This window comes from Esox lucius, chromosome 13, assembly GCF_011004845.1.
Source record: "Esox lucius isolate fEsoLuc1 chromosome 13, fEsoLuc1.pri, whole genome shotgun sequence".
Taxonomy (NCBI): domain Eukaryota; kingdom Metazoa; phylum Chordata; class Actinopteri; order Esociformes; family Esocidae; genus Esox; species Esox lucius.
In genome coordinates this window covers 243,522-262,832 of record NC_047581.1, presented here as the reverse complement: position 1 = coordinate 262,832, position 19,311 = coordinate 243,522, and the positions used below count along the sequence as shown (strand labels likewise).

The following is a 19,311-nucleotide window of genomic DNA, read 5'->3' as shown; positions in this document are numbered from 1 at the left end:
GGGAACCCATACCACAGAACCATGGACACCATTCTGCCCACCTTTAGGCTATGCCACCAACTTCATGAACGGAATGTGTTTAGCAATGAGATGCTGTTCTAGAGAGTTCAGGCAACTCCGTTCTGGAGGCACAGGTTCCAACTGTAGGTTATTAGCAACACTTTCTTCTGGCAATTTGTTTTTGAGAATATTTCTGTGACACGTGAAGCAAATCTATAGCTTACATTGTGGTCCTTTAGACATATGACAATTGTCATAAAAGTTTATTACATACATGTAAATATGTAAGTGTAATACACTTATTGGCCATGAAAGAAATGTCTTTACCTTTGTTCATGTAAAAATATTTTTTACATTCAATTACCTGTTTTTCAAAATAGCAGGCGGTGACACAAAGCAGGCAAATTCTGGCCCAGAAGTTATCATTTTGAAAACAAGCAATTGCAAAATCAATGTTTCTTTTACTGTTTCTCTGTTCAGCGTATGTATCACATCCTTGTTCTTTTAAAGTGGTTCTGAATATTTCATCTTCATGATATCTTTCGAAAGAATTCCCGAAATGTTGTATCATTCTTGTATTTATCTTTACTGTATGCACGAACAGCCTCTTGAAACTTTTCAGCATGCTCATATTTATATTTGCTGTACTTGCATACGAATTCTTGAAACTTTGGGTCATTTGCATATTTAAATTGGCTTCTTTTTACTTTCGTGTCTCTATAATGGATAATGGATATTCCTTGTTATTTTTATACGCTTGATTCAGAGATTGCTTCTTTGAAATTCTAAATTTCACATTATTCCAGTATTTTTCCCTTTTTTTTGGAGCTTCAGTCAATTTCAAACAGTTAAGATCCCCAAAACATTGGTCTTTGTCAATTTTTAAATCCATTTGTATTGTGTGATCTGTCATGTCATGTTCCAGCTTTTTTGTCACTTTCTTTAAAATTCCATCTGGTATACCGTCACATATACTTGCTATGCATCTTTTTCTCAATTGCATCTTGTTTAAGTTACTGAACTTTGTTTTGGTACACATTTGAGCACATTTTAGCACATCATCTTTCCTCTTTACACATGTCACAACCTCATAGTGGTTTCCATTTCTGTGGTTTAAATAAATCTCTTCGGCAATATCTTGGACTATCAAATCCAGAATATATATTCCATCTATGGACATTAAAAGTATAAACATTATGGTTTATTAAATCAGCAGCTGCCTTTATTTCCAATTCTGTAGCCCGGTGAGCCAGCATAGTACATGCATGATGCCATCAAATACTGATGTGGAACTCTCATGTAATTTGTAAACTTTGAACTATTATCCTTAAGATGCTTGACCACAGCATGGCGAAGTTTCAAATGACAATTTTGATTACCGCATATAGAAAATGCTAATGATCTGAAGAAACAATTTCCATCACCTCTAATGAATTCACTTTCACATGGCTCACCCAATAGAATACATTATTTTGTTTCAACACCGGTAGGTTTCACAAGTGCATTATTCAAATGCAACTTGGAGCACAATGCATTTTGTGAAAGATGTGTCAAAGGATTAAAATACAAGGTAGGAAGCACAGATTCTCCAATTATGACTTTATCTGTGGGTTTTGTTTAATCAATTTCAATTAATTCATTCAGGGGTAACACACCAGGTGATGCTTCAGGAAATAAATCAGATGCCACAGGTATCAATTGTACTTAAACACCAGTTACTTCAAACTGCAAATAATTTGCTCTAAGCGATGATGCCAAGTTGTAGACGTGTGTACAGTTCTTCAAAATTGGGATGAAACCCTTCAGTACTTCGACCACAACTATCAGGTAGTCCCTTTATGCTGCGAGCATGAGAATCAAAGACTGCATACCAATCTCCCAGTTTCATGATTGCACACATGTTGCTAGCCAAGGTTAGAAAAAAAGAATCAAAATCCAACAGAACGGTTTGAAGAGCTTCATAAAGTGACATTACAACATCTTGCACCGCTTCATCATAATCAATGACATTAGGTATACCACAAAGATGCACCCAGTTTTATTGAAAATGTTCTATTAAATAGCACAAGTATTTGGTAGTTCTCCCAATAATACAAGATTGTTACCTCTAATTTTACCTTGGAGTTTTAGCAAGCTATACAGTGAATTACCATGCCATAAGATTTGATTGAGGTCTAATGTTTCCCATGATGACATGTTTTATCTGAGACATAACAATTGCTATTAGACTATTTGGCACACATTGTTTGCCAGCATTGTTTAAAAATTGTTCATGACTGATCAAATCCTGCTTGTACATACCTCACTTATGGAAAGGATGATCCTACCTTCTGGAATGCAACTGGTGAAACAAGGGATAATACCGTATGCGATGTCTCAGGGTACACAGTAAGCGATGTCTCAGGAAATGCCACAGGTAATGCCACATTATGATTCGGTAATGCTTCATTGTCTTCCAATAGAGACTTAACATGTTTTTTACCAAATCCAAAATGGAGGAAAATCCAAGAGACTTTTTTGGTCAGCATGAGAAGGGGTATATCTGGAACTTGGTTGCATGTCTCTGCGACATTCGGTTTCATGAGATCTGAGCATCACTTTTTCCATTTTCGACTGAGTGCTACAGCGCCACCATGAGGAGTATGGGTACCATATGGGTACCATATCCTTCGGACCTTGGCCATCTACAATCCGGCAAAGTTTGGAGCGTTTTGAGCCAGAGGGGACCGAGCTATGGACCTCTGAAAATGGCCCTGGAGAATAATAATAATAATAATAAAACTTACAAACATAAAAGGGTTCCAGCAACTTCGTTGCTTGGCCCCATAATAATAATAATAAAACGTACAAACATAAAAGGGTTCCAGCAACTTCGTTGCTTGGCCCCCTAACAATAGGGGACCGTACCTACGGTACTTGGTCCCCTAATAATAATAATAATAAAACGTACAAACATAAAAGGGTTCCAGCTACTTCGTTGCTTGGCTCCCTAATAATAATAATAATAAAACCAACAAGTACCTATGGTACTTGGTCCCCTAATAATGCTAAAAGCAGAATGAATCGTGATGATTAATATTGCTATAAGCTGATGAAAAGTGATCATGTTAGATATGCCAGTGTGAAAAGATTAGTTTTCAGACGGGTTTTGAAAATGGAAAGCAAGTTGATGTTACAGATGTCTGCTGGTAGAGAATTCCAGAGGCGAGGGGCAGAGTGGCTGAAGGCTCTAAACCCCATAGTGGTCAAACGGACAGGAGGTACAGTGAGGTGAATAGAAGAAGAAGACCTGAGAATACAGGTGAGAATGTTGATATGAACAGGTCAGTGAGGTACAGGGGAGCAAATTTGTGAATGGTCTTGAAGATGAGGAGCAGAATCTTTAAAATCAATGCAGTATTTTACTGGGATCCAATATAACTACTGAAGAACTGGAGTGATGTGATTAATAGAAGATGTTATCAATGAAAAGCGAGAAACTGTAATGTTTTGTCAGAGTGGATTTGGTGCCAATGAGGAGAACCTCAGTTTTGTCATTGTTAAGTTTGAGGAAGTTGCAGGAAAAACAAAATTTGATTTCCGTTAAGCAATCAGTGAAGGAGGTGGGTGAGTGGGAGGGTTGAGTTAGGTTTAGTTGACAGGTATAGCTGGGTGTCATCCGCATAACAGTTGAAATGGATATTGAATTTACTAAATATATGACCAAAAGGAAGTAGATAGATGATAAACAGAAGGGGCCCCAGGACAGAGCCCTGGGGAACACAAGTAATGACAGGAGATGGATGTGATTTGAATGTTCTGAGTTGGATGAATTGAGTGCGGACAGAGAGATAGGATTTAAACCAGTCCAAAGGAGTGTCAGTCATACCAATAGAGACTAGTCTGTCAAGGAGTATGTTATGAGAGATGGTGTCAACGGCCGCACTCAGATCAAGGAGGATGAGAATGGTTAATAGTCCAGAGTCAGCTGCCATGAGAAGAACATTAGTGATTTTTACCAGTGCTCTTTCAGTGCTATGGCAGGGGTGGAAGCCAGATTGGAATTCTTCATTGAGGTTATTGTCAGAAGTGTGGATGAACCTGAGATGCGACTGCTTTTTTTTGAGGATTTTAGATAGAAAAGGCTGGTTAGAAATAGGTTGGAGGTTATTGAAATAGTTGAGGTCTGCACCAGATTTCTTAAGTATAGGAGTTATGGCAGCAGATTTTAGAGGTGAACGAACAGTGCCAAATGTGAGAGAAGAATGTATAATGGTAGTTAATAGGGAGGAGAGAGAGGGTAAGCAGGCTTTTACCAGGGTGGTAGGTAGAGGGTCTAGCTGACAGGTAGTTGGCTTTGACTTTTGAATAAGTTCAGATATTTCAGCAACACCGTGACGTCGCCCGGTATGGCGCAGCCGGGGCCCCACCCCGGAGCCAGGCCCGGGGTTGGGGCTCGAATGCGAGCGCCTGGTGGCCGGGCCTTCCCCCATGGGGCCCGGCCGGGCTCAGCCCGAACGGGTGACGTGGGGCCGCCCTCCCGTGGGCTCACCACCCACAGGAGGGACCATAAGGGGCCGGTGCAAAGAGGATCGGGCGGCAGTCGAAGGCAGGGGCCTAGACAACCCGATCTCTGGACACGGAAACTGGCTCTAGGGACGTGGAATGTCACCTCGCTGGCGGGGAAGGAGCCTGAGTTAGTGCGTGAGGTTGAGAGGTTCCAATTAGAGGTAGTCGGGATCACCTCTACGCACGGCTTGGGCTCTGGAACCACACTCCTTGAGAGAGGATGGACTCTTCACCACTCTGGAGTTGCCCATGGTGAGAGGCGGCGGGCTGGTGTGGGTTTGCTCATAGCTCCCCAGCTCTGCCGCCATGTGTTGGAGTTTACCCCGGTGAACGAGAGGGTCGTTTCCCTGCGCCTACGGGTCGGGGATAGGTCTCTCACTGTTGTTTGTGCCTACGGGCCGAACGGCAGTGCAGAGTACCCGACCTTCTTGGAGTCTCTGGGAGGGGTGCTGGAAAGTGCTCCGACTGGGGACTCTATTGTTCTACTGGGGGACTTCAACGCCCACGTGGGCAACGACAGTGACACCTGGAGGGGCGTGATTGGGAGGAACGGCCCCCCTGATCTGAACCCGAGTGGTGTTCAGTTATTGGACTTCTGTGCTAGTCACAGTTTGTCCATAACGAACACCATGTTCAAGCATAAGGGTGTCCATCAGTGCACGTGGCACCAGGACACCCTAGGCCGCAGGTCGATGATTGACTTTGTTGTCGTCTCATCTGACCTGCGGCCGTATGTCTTGGACACTCGGGTGAAGAGAGGGGCGGAGCTGTCAACTGATCACCACCTGGTGGTGAGTTGGATCCGATGGCGGGGGAGGAAGCTGGACAGACTCGGCAGACCCAAGCGTACTGTAAGGGTCTGCTGGGAACGTCTGGCCGAGTCTCCTGTCAGAGAGATCTTTAACTCCCACCTCCGGCAGAGCTTCGACTGGATCCCGAGGGAGGTTGGAGATATTGAGTCCGAGTGGACCATGTTCTCCACCGCCATTGTCGAAGCGGCCGCTCTGAGCTGTGGCCGTAAGGTCTCCGGTGCCTGTCGAGGCGGCAATCCCCGAACCCGGTGGTGGACACCGGAAGTAAGGGATGCCGTCAAGCTGAAGAAGGAGTCCTATCAGGCCTGGTTGGCTTGTGGGACTCCTGAGGCAGCTGACGGGTACCGACAGGCCAAGCGGGCTGCAGCCCGGGTGGTTGTGGAGGCAAAAACTCGGGCCTGGGAGGAGTTCGGTGAGGCCATGGAGAAGGACTATCGGCTGGCCTCGAAGAGATTCTGGCAAACCATCCGGCGCCTCAGGAGAGGGAAACAGTGCCCTACCAACGCTGTTTACAGTAGAGGTGGGCAGCTGTTGACCTCAACTGAGGATGTCGTCGGGCGGTGGAAGGAGTACTTCGAGGATCTCCTCAATCCCGCTGACATGTCTTCCATTGAGGAAGCAGAGGATGAGGGCTCAGAGGTGGACTCGTCCATCACCCGGGCTGAAGTCACAGAGGTGGTCAAGAAACTCCTCGGTGGCAAGGCACTGGGGGTGGATGAGATCCGCCCTGAGTACCTCAAGTCTCTGGATGTTGTGGGGCTGTCTTGGTTGACACGCCTGTGCAACATCGCGTGGCAGTCGGGGACAGTGCCTCTGGGATGGCAGACCGGGGTGGTGGTCCCTCTTTTTAAGAAGGGGGACCGGAGGGTGTGTTCCAACTATAGGGGGATCACACTTCTCAGCCTGCCCGGGAAAGTCTATGCCAGGGTTCTGGAGAGGAGAATACGGCCGATGGTAGAACCTCGGATTCAGGAGGAACAGTGTGGTTTTCGTCCGGGCCGTGGAACACTGGACCAGCTCTATACCCTCTACGGGGTGTTGGAGGGTTCATGGGAGTTTGCCCAACCAATCCACATGTGTTTTGTGGATTTGGAGAAGGCATTCGACTGTGTACCTCGCGGCATCTTGTGGAGGGTGCTTGGGGAATATGGGGTCCTGGGTCCTTTGCTAAGGGCTGTCAGGTCCCTATACAACCGAAGCAGGAGCTTGGTCCGCATTGCCGGCAGTAAGTCAGACTTGTTCCCAGTGCATGTTGGACTCCGGCAGGGCTGCCCTTTGTCACCGGTTCTGTTTGTAATTTTTATGGACAGAATTTCTAGGCGCAGCCAGGGGCCGGAGGGTGTCAGGTTTGGGGACCACACGATTTCGTCTCTGCTCTTTGCAGATGATGTTGTCGTGTTGGCCCCTTCTAACCAGGACCTTCAGCATGCACTGGGACGGTTTGCAGCCGAGTGTGAAGCGGTGGGGATGAAAATCAGTACCTCCAAATCCGAGGCCATGGTCCTCAGTCGGAAAAGGGTGGCTTGCCCACTTCAGGTTGGTGGAGAGTGCCTGCCTCAAGTGGAGGAGTTTAAGTATCTAGGGGTCTTGTTCACGAGTGAGGGAAGGATGGAACGGGAGATTGACAGACGGATCGGTGCAGCTTCTGCAGTAATGCAGTCGATGTATCGGTCTGTCGTGGTGAAGAAAGAGCTGAGCCGCAAGGCGAAGCTCTCGATTTACCAGTCAATCTACGTTCCTACTCTCACCTATGGTCATGAGCTTTGGGTCATGACCGAAAGGACAAGATCCCGGATACAGGCGGCCGAAATGAGTTTTCTCCGCAGGGTGGCTGGGCGATCCCTTAGAGATAGGGTGAGAAGCTCGGTCACCCGGGAGGAGCTCAGAGTAGAGCCACTGCTCCTCCACATCGAGAGGGGTCAGCTGAGGTTGCTTGGGCATCTTTTTCGGATGCCTCCGGAACGCCTTCCTGGGAAGGTGTTCCGGTCCCGTCCCACCGGGAGGAGACCCCGGGGAAGACCTAGGACACGCTGGAGGGACTATGTCTCCCGGCTGGCCTGGGAACGCCTCGGTGTCCCCCCGGAAGAGCTAGAGGAAGTGTCTGGGGAGAGGGAAGTCTGGGCATCCCTGCTTAGACTGCTGCCCCCGCGACCCGGCCCCGGATAAGCGGAAGAAGATGGATGGATGGATGGATTTCAGCAACAGAAGGAACTGTGAAACTCGAAAATGCATGAGAAAGAGGTGCTGAGAGACCTGAGAGAGACAGACTGTGAGAGGTAGTAGTTGTCAGTTGCTGATGGATCTTATGAACCTTGGGGTTAAAAAATGACATTAGAGAGTTGCAATAGGCATTTGAGTACAGATGAGGTGCAAGAAGTCTGGTGGGCGTAAAATGTTGTTGACCATGGAGAACAGGGCTCTGGTGTTTCCTTCACCAGAACTAATTAAACCTGCATAATAAGTGGATTTGGCTTTAGAAAGAGCGTTCTTGTAATTTCAGAATGTGGTCCTTATACATTTCTTTGTGCACAATTAGTCCAGTTTTCTTGTAAAGGCGTTCCAAGTGACGACCTTTTACTTTGATCTGGCTTAGTTCAGATGTAAACCATGGGGCAGAATGGGTAAAGAAAACAGTCCAGGTTTTTAAAGGGTCCAGAGAATTTTTTATATAATGTAGTCCATTATTGTAGTGAGAAACCAGTTCATCAGGGGTGGATAAACAGTTTATACTGGGGAGGCAGTCGATATCACGAGATTTTTAAGTTAATGTCCTTAATGTTACGGAATGAGATGACAGGTGGCAGTTTTATTTTGGACAGTGTTAAGTTAATATTAAAAGATATAACGTGATCAGAGATGGGAAGATAATCTCCAGTACAACCAGTTGGAGTAACACCAGAGCAGCATATCAAGTCCATATCAAGACCTTTGGATTGAGTGGGAAAGTGGATATGTTGCTCCAATCCAAAACTGTCCAGGCAAGAAGTAAAAACCCTTGTATAAGTATTATTGATATTATCCATATGTATCCATTATGTTAGGAGAAAGTGAGCAATTATGGGTAAGAAAAGCGCTGAATTCATTTATAAAATAATTATTGGGCTTGTGTGGATGATAGACAGTTGCCACGATAGTAGTAAGCCAATTCATCTGTAGGGCGATGGATTCAAATGAAGCACGTACAGACACAGACAGGAGAAACTTTCGACTTCTCATGATATAATATGGCGAGACCTCCCCCTTACCAAAAATAAGTATACTTCAAGTAAATTTTATTAAGTATACTTAAGTAACGTTCAAGTATATTTCCCAAGTATACTTTATGTAGTAAGTATACTAATATACATGTACTATTAGTATACTTGTAAGTGTACTATTTTAATACTTCTTGGGACTAAATTGGCACTCTTTTTAGTTTATAAAAGTATACTTTTAAGCATACTTTAAGTGTAAGACTAGTACAGTTTGAGTAAAGAACTAGTTTACATCTAAGTTTTATTTTGTACTGCAAACTATACTACAAGTGAACTTATAGGTATACTGGTAGTTTACTATTAATTTAGTTCTAGGGCACTTTTTTGTTTATGAATATACACTTATAAGTATACTCTCAGTAAACTACTAGTTTAATAGTTTTTATACTTCAAGTATACTAGTAAGTTGTTTTTAAGTGAATTATTAAGTATACCTTTAGCTTACTAGTCATATACTTCTAGCCAACTTTTTCGTTTATGAAAATACACTTTTAAGTATACTCTCAGTAAACTACTGGTTTGATAGTTTTTACACTGCAAGTATATTACTGTACATCATATTTATAGTTTACTATTTAAACATTCTTTTTCAACTTTAAAGTATACTACTAGGTTTCTATCTAGGTATTATTTTTCACGCTTGAAATATACCTTTAACTGTATTTGAAGTGGACTTGAAGTTAATTCACTTGTACACTACCAGTGGACAATACACATAAAAATTCACATAAATCAGAATGTTCTAACAAATATTGTATTGGATGCCAAAACATAACAATGAAAACTCAAATCGACATCCCAGTTCAAAACACAATAAACACAGTATAAACAGTCTTTAGGGTAGGTTAATATTAGAATATGTCATGCAAGACTGAAATCAGTCACTGGCTGGTTACAAAACTGTGATCAAGTAAATGGAAACCCAAAAATGATCAAGTAAATGGAAACAAAAATTATTCTTCATATTTTCTTTGCAGTGGTTTGTTTGTTGTAGCTTTCATTGTTGCATTTTTTTCTTATGATACGTCTCACATCTTGAATGCTGATGTCAGGGAACTTTGACAGAGCATGGCCTGTGAGTTAAAACACACATACACACACACACAGACACAAACAAAGCAAAACATTACTTTAGCGTTTGTTTCCCAAGCTAAAATTCACCATCCAGAATTAACATGATAAAACAGTCAAAGCAGCATGTTGGGATGTGCAATTCAACTTGAGCTTGATTTTGATCAGATAAGTTTCTGAACACTAATGCAAAATGTTTATATTTAAAGGAATATGAAAATGTCCTTTAAATGTCTACCTTCACATAGATTAGGATTAGTTTTTTAGAGCCTTAATGGTTATTTTGTTTGCAGCATTGAGCATTGTGAGACTTTTATTTTTTGCCACTTTCAAACTGATGATCCCAAATTAGACTTGTAGAGATTAGAGGCTTTTCACACAATGTTTGGAACATTCCATTTGTACCATTTTGGAACCTCCAACATGGAACAGTCATTTTGTTAAAAAAAAAACTAAATGAGTTGTGTAGGATTTTTTTTTTTTATTAAATGTACTCACCAATTATAGCATCTAGTTTTGTATTGTCAAGTTGTGGCTTTGATTCCACGTCTTTGTGTGCCCCTGATTGTCTACCCGTCAAACTTGAATGGGACAGTGTTTCCCTGCCATAGACAAGCACGGCAAGGTCCCCGATGTAGACTGATGGATTTGCAGTCCGCAGACATTTAAGCTTTCTTATAGGGACTTGGACATCAGAGCCTGCCACAAGAGACACCTGCAAAACAATTGAGTGATCAGTTAGTTTGCAATTGGTTATACATTGTGATAAAATAATGATACACATTCCCTCAGAAACTGTGCAGTATACAGTGAGGGGATTTTTCTTTGATCCCCTGCTGATTTTGTACGTTTGCCCACTGACAAAGTAATGATCAGTCTACAATGTTAATGGTAGGTTTATTTAAACAGTGAGATACAAAATAACAACCAAAAATCCTAAAAAATCAGCAGGGGATCAAATAGTTAATATGTACAGTAAGAGAAAAAATTACGTTATTATTCCCCGACCAAACAGGAAAACTGGAACGCATTCCCACATTTCACAAGGAAAAAATTATTGAGGGTGCAAAATTCTACTGTGCCACGCAAGGCAGAGCCTGGCCAAGCTGCACTGTAGCGTCTCCATCCACATTAACCATTGGGAAATGTGTGAATGCCTCCCAGATTTCCTGTTTGGTCAGGCAATATGCAAGTAATAACTAGTTAACTTGCAAATTCACCTTACAGTTTAATATGCAGATTTTCCAGGTACATGTAATGTGTATTGTAACCGCCAAATTGGTTAATTTACATATTTACCGCAAATAATCCAAATTTTCCCACACGGACTGTAACATGTCTATGCATGCAAGGTATTTACCATATCATCAGACACAACCTGAGGAGAAACACATGCAGAAGCTGGTAAGTCTACAGATGTTGTGGGTGTTGACCAGGTGGATGCAGGAGTTGAGGTCTGGATGGTGACTTTATCAATTACTTCTTTCAACTTTGTCACTACTACTGGAAGCTCTGAGAATGAAGATATAGATGATTATAAGACAAGGGTGTAAAAGCTTTAGTCTCATGACTGCATTTTGAGACAAATACCAAACATCACAATAGTCACTTGAAGAGAAAAAAATGGTGTCTCTGCAGGTTTCATTAAGCTAAATATTAGAAATTTTAAGACTTTTTAATGCTAACTGACATTCAATATAAGACCAACTTTTGACAAATTAGTGCCACATTTTTGGCCTTTTCCTAGGCTCTCATTAATACTATTTAAGTACCCAGGGAAATCTTCCAGTTTAAATTATGACATTTTTAAAACTGGCCAGGAAGTCTCAATCTGGAAATAAAATGTCATTAGAGAAACATTCAAAAGCTAAGGCAAATGAAAGCAACTGGATTTTTTTTTATGGAACCAATACTTTAAGTCCTTTAACGAGTAGTTCACCAAAAATACCAGTAACCATCCATCACTGGTGCCCTGCTCTCTTGGTGGATGCTGGGAGAATGCAGGCAGTGGGTGAACAGGGTTTAAACATTCTGGCCTGAAGGTATCACTAGAGGAAAGGTCATGAGGTCACCAAAGTTGTCAGGGTTCATCCTCTAGGCAGAATGAATGTGTTTTCATTTAAACTGAATCTTTAAAATCAGTATCAAGATATGATGTCTTGAAGTTAAGTGTTGAATAGACAGACAAACGGACCAACCAAAACTGCCATTCTTACGCACTATCTTTGAGTGGGGCAAAGATTTCTTCACATTTTTGCACTGCAATTTATCAGTCCAGATAGTTTCAGTGTGACTTGGTAGGGGTTGGATGTTTATGCGACATTCACTGTCTGCTGTCACCCAAATACAACGGATACCATGGAATGGGATCACTGGCCAACTGTCTCTGCTTGGCTCGTATTCTTTGGTTGCTGTGTTTCAAATATATACCTCCACAAACACGTACCCATTCAGCTCCATTACATTAGGTGATGGGAGACAATAATTATTTTCATTTTGGGTGTACTGTTCCTTAACAAATTTGATGTTGCTTTATATTCTCTGCATTTTTGTGTGATCTTGTCTACACAAGGGCAAAGTATTTGTTTAACTTTATTTCAAAAAACTTTAATTCATAAGATTACCTCTCATGGCTTCTAGTATCTCTTCAACATTGTTTTCTTTCAGTCTCTTGTTCTCTCTTTTAAGTTCCTTAATTTGCAGCTGCGCCTTACTCCAGTTTCTGGGCAGTAGGTCCTCATCTGACGACTCTTCCTTTTCGGTATTTGACTACACCAAAACAAAATTATTAAAAATTATACTGTGTCAAACACAAGATAAAATAATCAGCATCCTCTGTAGCAGCAAAAGTCACATAAAAGTTATTACTTCAACACAAAATGACTCACTTAAATAATTTACCTCTAAAGATGCTTGCTTTGCCATCAGCTCCTTCTTCAGGCCTTCAATCATTTGGTTTGCTGCATCTTTTGGGGTACAGACTTCCTTTTTGCTGTTAAAATGACAATTTTAAGTATTTCAATAGCAGGGATGTCTAATAACAATGATTCTAATAACTATTTTGTTGTTTTTAGAATCAAATGTACCACAGATAGTTCTGACATAGCTCCATATTTTACTAAAATAACCCAAAATTATGATTTTCTGTTTGACAATTGTGAAATCTGGGGACATCGCTAATTATTTTATTTATTTAACTATCTGCTTTGGTATCCCCACTGCTACCTGAATATTTAGTATATCTTCCTATCCATTAGGCTCACAGAGACTCAGGGAAAGGCCATTACATGGCACGCCAAACTGAGATGCAAACCCTTCATTCCGTTGTTCTGAAGTCACTTCATGTCTTCATTGAAAAACGTTTGACAGGGATTACTTTTCAATGTGGCACGACTCTCACACTCTTAATGGAAATAAAAGGACCACTTGTTTCAAATATGAAGTAATGCAAATTTTGAAACAATGAAGCTATGTGGATTGCATTTCAAAGTAGATTACAGTAATTTCTGACACAAATTCAGTATTTAATTCTTAAAAAAGAAAAAACATTGTTTTTTGAATATATCAAGTGAGGTAAGAACAATGGCAAGGAAGGTTCTGCTTTTCAGTTTCTGTTTTTTTTCTGCTAGAATCACTGCCATAGAATCCTCTCCATACTATTTATTATGTAATTACCTTTTTTGTTGGCCTTTCATCCTCCTTGTCCACATCCTTCATCCACCTACTGTTTGGCTTTGTCTTCCTCTTGAGTGTTTGTTTCCAGATGTCTTCACCCTTTATGAATCCGTCCCTCTTCTTGCAAAGATCACTGTAATTGTCTATGTGACAAAGTTTTGAGCAAATAAAAATTCCGACTGGGTCTTCTGGCTATGTGGGATACATGAGCTCTACCTAACAGACATATTGTTGGTAATTTAATGTTGTTAAATAACCCAATATTTAAAATAACACAGAACAGACTGTCAAATTATGCTAACGCGTGAGGATAACCATCTAGCTAGGTGACAGATTAAGTAAATTGCTAGCGAATTTATAGACTTACCACCGAGCATTAAAAGCTTAGCAGGAAAAAAGGCTGGACCATCTTTCTTTTTTCTGCATTTGTCCCATTTAACATTAATCCACCCATCTTCATCCTCGAGTCTGGGGCATTGTGTGATAATTTTTGAAGATTTTTGCTGGTCTTCAATACTCATCAAATCAATTCTTCCTACTTCCACGGTCTTGTCCTTGAAGTAATATATGGCAAATACCATTGTGAAGGATAAATATTGTTATCACTGACAAATATGTTTTTTTTATTGGTCCTATATACTGTGTCAAACAACCTGTAACCGCTATTTGAGACAAAAGATGATGAACCGTCTCTGGAGAGATGCACGCGATCCACGTCAAAGCAGATTTCAAACACAAGCAGTGGCGCGAACGGATACTAATGCGACAGGTGCGCGACTGCATTGAAAGGATTTCGGGATTCGGGAGCTGTTGGAGGTGAGGTTGGCCGTGTGATAGTAGTTGTGTGTAACATGCCGAAGTGATGTCGAAACGTGTTGGACCTAACAAAAGATACTTGCACGACACAGATGTAATTCCGAAAAGAACAACGCTCAGACAGAATGCAAAAGTAAGTAACTTTGGTGACGCTTAGGTTGCAAAGTAATTGTTCTGTTCACATCACCACTGCTTTTATTTCTGTTCAAAGTCAGAATACCACAGGCTCAAACAGCATAGCTTTAATGTAGTGGTCGTCTATCAGAAGAAACTGCTTCAGGAGAACTTTGCTTCTAGTCATATGAGGCTTCATTTTATGTCTACAAACAGTACAATAGCTACAGTGGATATAAAAAGTCTACACATCCCTGATAAAATGCCAGGTTCTTGTGATGTAAAAGAATGAGACAAACATAAATCGTCAGACCTTTTTTACTTTTAATGTGACCTATAATGTTAACAATTCAATTGAAAAACTAACTGAAATCTTTGAGGGGGGAAAATAAAAACCTTGTTTTTCAGTTGAATTGTTCACGCTATAGGTCACATTAAAGGTGGAAGTAGTTCTAACATGATTTATCTTTGTCTCATTCTTTTACATCACAAGAACCTGGCATTTTAACAGGGGTGTAGACTTTTTATATCCACTGTATATGATTAAAAGTCTCAATGTCTCTCTAAATGCAGAGAAGGCAAGAAGATTGCAGGTTAAATGCAAATATTGAAGATGATGATGACAGTTTCCTAAATGTGGTCAGTATGAGGGATGCTTTTTGGAGGGTGACACAAGGGCTGCAGCACCTTTTTGGCATTATCAATTAATCATGTAATCTATAAAATGTTATTAAATGCTTCTTACACATTCTGTCTTGTCTACAAGTGCTACAGCAATGAAGATGGTCAAAGAAATACTGGAGATGGCATGAGTAATGCTTCCAACAGCGAAGATGAAATAAATAAAGTGGGCAATGAGGACTTTGAGGACATTCAAGAGGTTTTTACATATTACACCTATTACGATAGTACAATGTCAGCATTTTTTGCAATTTATGAACTGACAAATAAATGCTTCCCCACTTGATCATCCGTAATCATATTACTATGGACTTTTTATAAAAAATATAATTGTTTAAATATCGGCTAAAAGTACCAATTGTCATTCCTATGATATTGTTACAATATCAATACCGAAGTATTCAATCCGAAATATTGTGATACTTAATTTTGTCCATATCTCACAGGCCTAATGGAGAGCATTATCCCTTATTACAGCATTAAAGTAGCCTAGTAATACTGCTTGATTTTGTACTATACAATATGTTTTCACAACTTCCACTTCATTTGTACTCGGGTTGTCAGCTAGACCTTTACTGTAATAATTTCTCATATCACACTTTCCTGCACAAAAGTGTCTGTCACCCATTTTTGATTAACAATTTAATAAAATCACCCATCTCTAATATCTATAAATTGTGGTACAAGAAAAGCCTGCCATTTTTTGAAATGATCTTTTACATTTCACCCATCACGTTTTTTCCATTGTTAACCTGCAGAATGACAATGAGGATGACCGAATAAACACAGAAGATGACATGAGTAATGCATCCAACAGTGAAGACGAAGATGATGAAGTGGACAATGAAAACCCCTCCACAACTAGCCTGTTGGGCACTGACATTGAAGAGGTAATACACTATTATACATCACAGTGTTTACCTTGCTTCAATAAATGCCAACCCTTTTTATTTTTATGCATTAATATTCTTTCAAGACATATTTTTCCCTTGTTAACCTATAGAATGAGGAAGACCTGTCAGATTCCGAAGGGAACATATTTGATGCCGCCAGGAGTGAAGATGAAAACGATGTGGACAGTAAAGTCTTAATGGAGGGCAACACCAGTGGAGAAAACACATTTGCATTTTCAATGGTATGTTGTAAATGAGTCAATGACACTGTGTTGGGGCCCAAGTATAAATCGCATCCGCCGACGTAATTTTCTTCTATAGCACAGTCCCCATACCTCCACAATTTTGTGGCCATGCGGACCGGTGACTGTTGACATGCTGAAACCCCACATATGGCAAGAGATGTCCTGTTTGGCTCATGCATATTGTAAACATTGCAATTAAAAAATATTTATTTCCAGTAAATCTCTTGATTACACCAATATTGTGCATGGGAAACAGTTTGTGCATGTAGAATAATTAGTTATAAAGATCACAAATTCCCAAAGCACCCAGGCAAATGGACCATCTTGCATACAGAAATAGCCAACACACCCACAAGTCGCTGAGATGCGTTCGCAGAGGAGAAAATTAAGTATAGGGATGTTCCTAATGACTAATTTCCCTGCATTTAAATGGAAGTTTAACTTAGGCTAGTTGACTAGTCTAAAAGTAAGAAAACACTCATAAAACACACAAAATGTAGCACATTTTAATCTATATGGTTAAACATTGTCCAAAAAATGTATGCATACAAGAGCCATTTGAAATTGTTAATCACATTCTTTAATAACCTGCTCATATTTTAAATGCCCCTGAAATATGTGGCACTTTGCGCTTTGCGTTATGGACCATTAACCAGTAAGCTAGACAATGGAGCTAACTATAGCTCTTGCTGTCTACAAAAAGTAGGGTACCCTAACAAGCTATGCAAATCTCAATCGTTGTCAAGTGCAATTTGAAACAATCACACCAAAGGTAGACCTTCTTCTACAATGCAAACAAGGCTAACGTTAGCCTAATTGCCTCCCGGTCAAACAAACTCTGCTGCATCTTCTAAGTTGAAATAATAGTGGCCCAGCAACTTTGCTAGAATAGCTAAAAACAGCGTTCTATTTCTCCAGTGTGATAGCTGCAACTGTGTGACACAAAGGAGTAGCATTGTACTACATTTTGCATACAAAATGTAGACTCTACAAAAGTTGGACACACACATGTGGCTTCTACTTTTGGGTTTGGAGCTCTGTTGGATATGATGCAATTTTCATAAATTTTGTGGTAATCCAGGGCAAGCATTTCTAGAAAATTACACTTGCTAAAATAAAACGTGTTCTCTCTCTCTCTCTCTCTCTCTCTCTCTAGGGCAGTGCAGATAGAGCAGATACTGGTGACAATCCATTGTATCCTGGTGCACCTCTTTCAAAAGGAGAAAGTGTATTAATGCTGATGTCCTATCTGTTACGGCATAATTTAACCGGAAAAGCACTTAATCATTTACTGGAAATGTTTAACATAATGTTTCCAGGTCTGATCCCATCTTCACATTACCTTTTCCACAAAGAATTTGGAAGTTCATCTAAATTTGAAGTTCACTTTTATTGTGAAAGCTGTTTAAAATACCTTGGTATTAGAGCAGACTGTCCCTCTCAATGTGACTCTTGCAACACAGTTTTTGACGCCAGTGCAAACCTTAAGAATGGCTTCTATTTTCTTGTGTTGCCCCTGTATGCACAGATTAAGCAACTACTTCAAGAACATGGTATCAGTCTTAATGAAAAAACTAGAACCTTAGGGATTTTCTCTGACATACAGTCTGGGGAAGAGTATCAAAAGTTATGTGACAGTGGAGTTCTTGAAAAACTTGACACTAATTTGGAATTGTGATGGCGCACCAGTGTTCAAAAGTTCTAAATGCAGCATTTGGCCAATTCAGTGTCAGGTAATTGAACTGAAACCAGAAGTGAGGAAAAAGCACATTTTGATGTCAGCGTTATGGTTTGGGCCAAGTAAACCATCCATGTTTACATTACTAACACCATTTGTTAAAGAAGCCTCATTATTAGAGACTGAAGGTATTGACTGGCAAGACATACAGGGAAACTGTCATGTTTCTAAAGTGTTTGTGCTGGTTTGTAGCTCTGATTCAATGGCTTGTCCATTGCTTCGTAACACAAAGCAGTTTAATGGTTTTTACGGTTGTGACTTTTGTTATCACAAAGGTGGTAAATCCTATCCATACGATCAACCTGAACCCTGCGAAATGAAAGAGATCATTTCAGGCATGCAATGTCAGCTTCAGTAAATGAGCCAGTGTTTGGAGTCAAAGGGCCATCTCCTTTAATGAAGCTTAGTCACTTCCAAATGATCAATGGTTTCATTCCTGAATATCAACACAATGTGTGCCTTGGAGTCACTAGGCAACTAACAACATTATGGTTTGATACAGCAAACAGTCAAGCCCCCTGGTACATTGGCAGAAAGATTGAAGATGTTGATTTGCAACTTGCAAAAATAAAACCTCCTATTGAGATAACTAGGACACCAAGGTCAATTACTGAAAGGAAGTTCTGGAAAGCGTCTGAGTGGTGAGCATTTCTCCTCTTCTATGCTCTGCCTGTATTGAAAGGAATACTCCCTGCCAGATTTTGGAATCATTTGTTCCTATTGGTGTTTGGCATATATACATTACTGCAGGATAAGATCAAGACTAGAAGCATCTTGATGTCAGAACTGGCTCTTAAAAAATTTGTCATTGATTTTTAAAGACTGTATGGAAAAGACAACATGACTTTCAACATACACTTGCTCACACACAGCACACAAAGTGTGAAACACTGGGGGCCATTATGGGTTACATCAACCTTTGCATTTGAATCCAATATGGGCACTTTATTGAAGTATTTTCATGGAACACAGTATGTCCCTTCACAAATAGCTAGACATTTTCTACTGTGGAGAGAATTGCCAGAAAAGGCCAAGCAAACTATCACCAGTGTAAAGGTTCAGTCATTTGTTGAAGAACTTTGTTTTAATAAGCGAAAAACTGACAAATGTGAGATACTAAATGAAAGTGTCAAGGGTTTTGGGCATCCACCTTTGCAAGAAAATATTACAACTTCATACAGGCTTGCCATTGCCAAGCTATGTAGAAATCTAGGTAACTGCTTCTGGTCTTACAACCGTTTTTTGGTTGATGGAGTTGTGTATCACAGTCAAAAATATGACAGACTAAAGAAAAGATACAACAGTGCTATATGCTTGAAAGATGATACACTGTGTTTAATTAATGACTTAGTAATTTTTAAACAAAAGTGTGCACATCAAAGCCCTGCATGCTGTGTATGTACCAAACATTGCTGTGTTTTAGTTGAGGTACTTGCTAAATCTAGCAGGCCTTTATGTAAAGAT

At 40.6% G+C, this 19,311-nt stretch overlaps 1 protein-coding gene across 1 annotated transcript; it reads left to right on the top strand.

Moving 5' to 3' along the window:
- Positions 1 to 15,087: 15,087 nt before the first annotated feature.
- LOC109615401 (serine/threonine-protein kinase rio2-like) lies at positions 15,088 to 17,695 on the top strand. Its single transcript, XM_029124869.2, has 5 exons — positions 15,088 to 15,170; positions 15,730 to 15,861; positions 15,975 to 16,106; positions 17,266 to 17,366; positions 17,638 to 17,695. Exons 1-5 carry the CDS (start codon positions 15,099 to 15,101, stop codon positions 17,693 to 17,695), a joined length of 495 nt encoding a protein of 164 aa, XP_028980702.1. The 5' UTR covers positions 15,088 to 15,098.
- Positions 17,696 to 19,311: the final 1,616 nt, after the last annotated feature.

Coding starts and splice junctions, on each gene's coding strand:
- LOC109615401 (XM_029124869.2), top strand. CDS start 15,099: ATGAGTAATGCTTCCAACAGCGAAGATGAAATAAATAAAGTGGGCAAT. Junction 16,107..17,265: donor ACACATTTGCATTTTCAATG/GTATGTTGTAAA, acceptor CTCTCTCTCTAG/GGCAGTGCAGATAGAGCAGA. Junction 17,367..17,637: donor CTGATGTCCTATCTGTTACG/GCATAATTTAAC, acceptor CTGTATGCACAG/ATTAAGCAACTACTTCAAGA.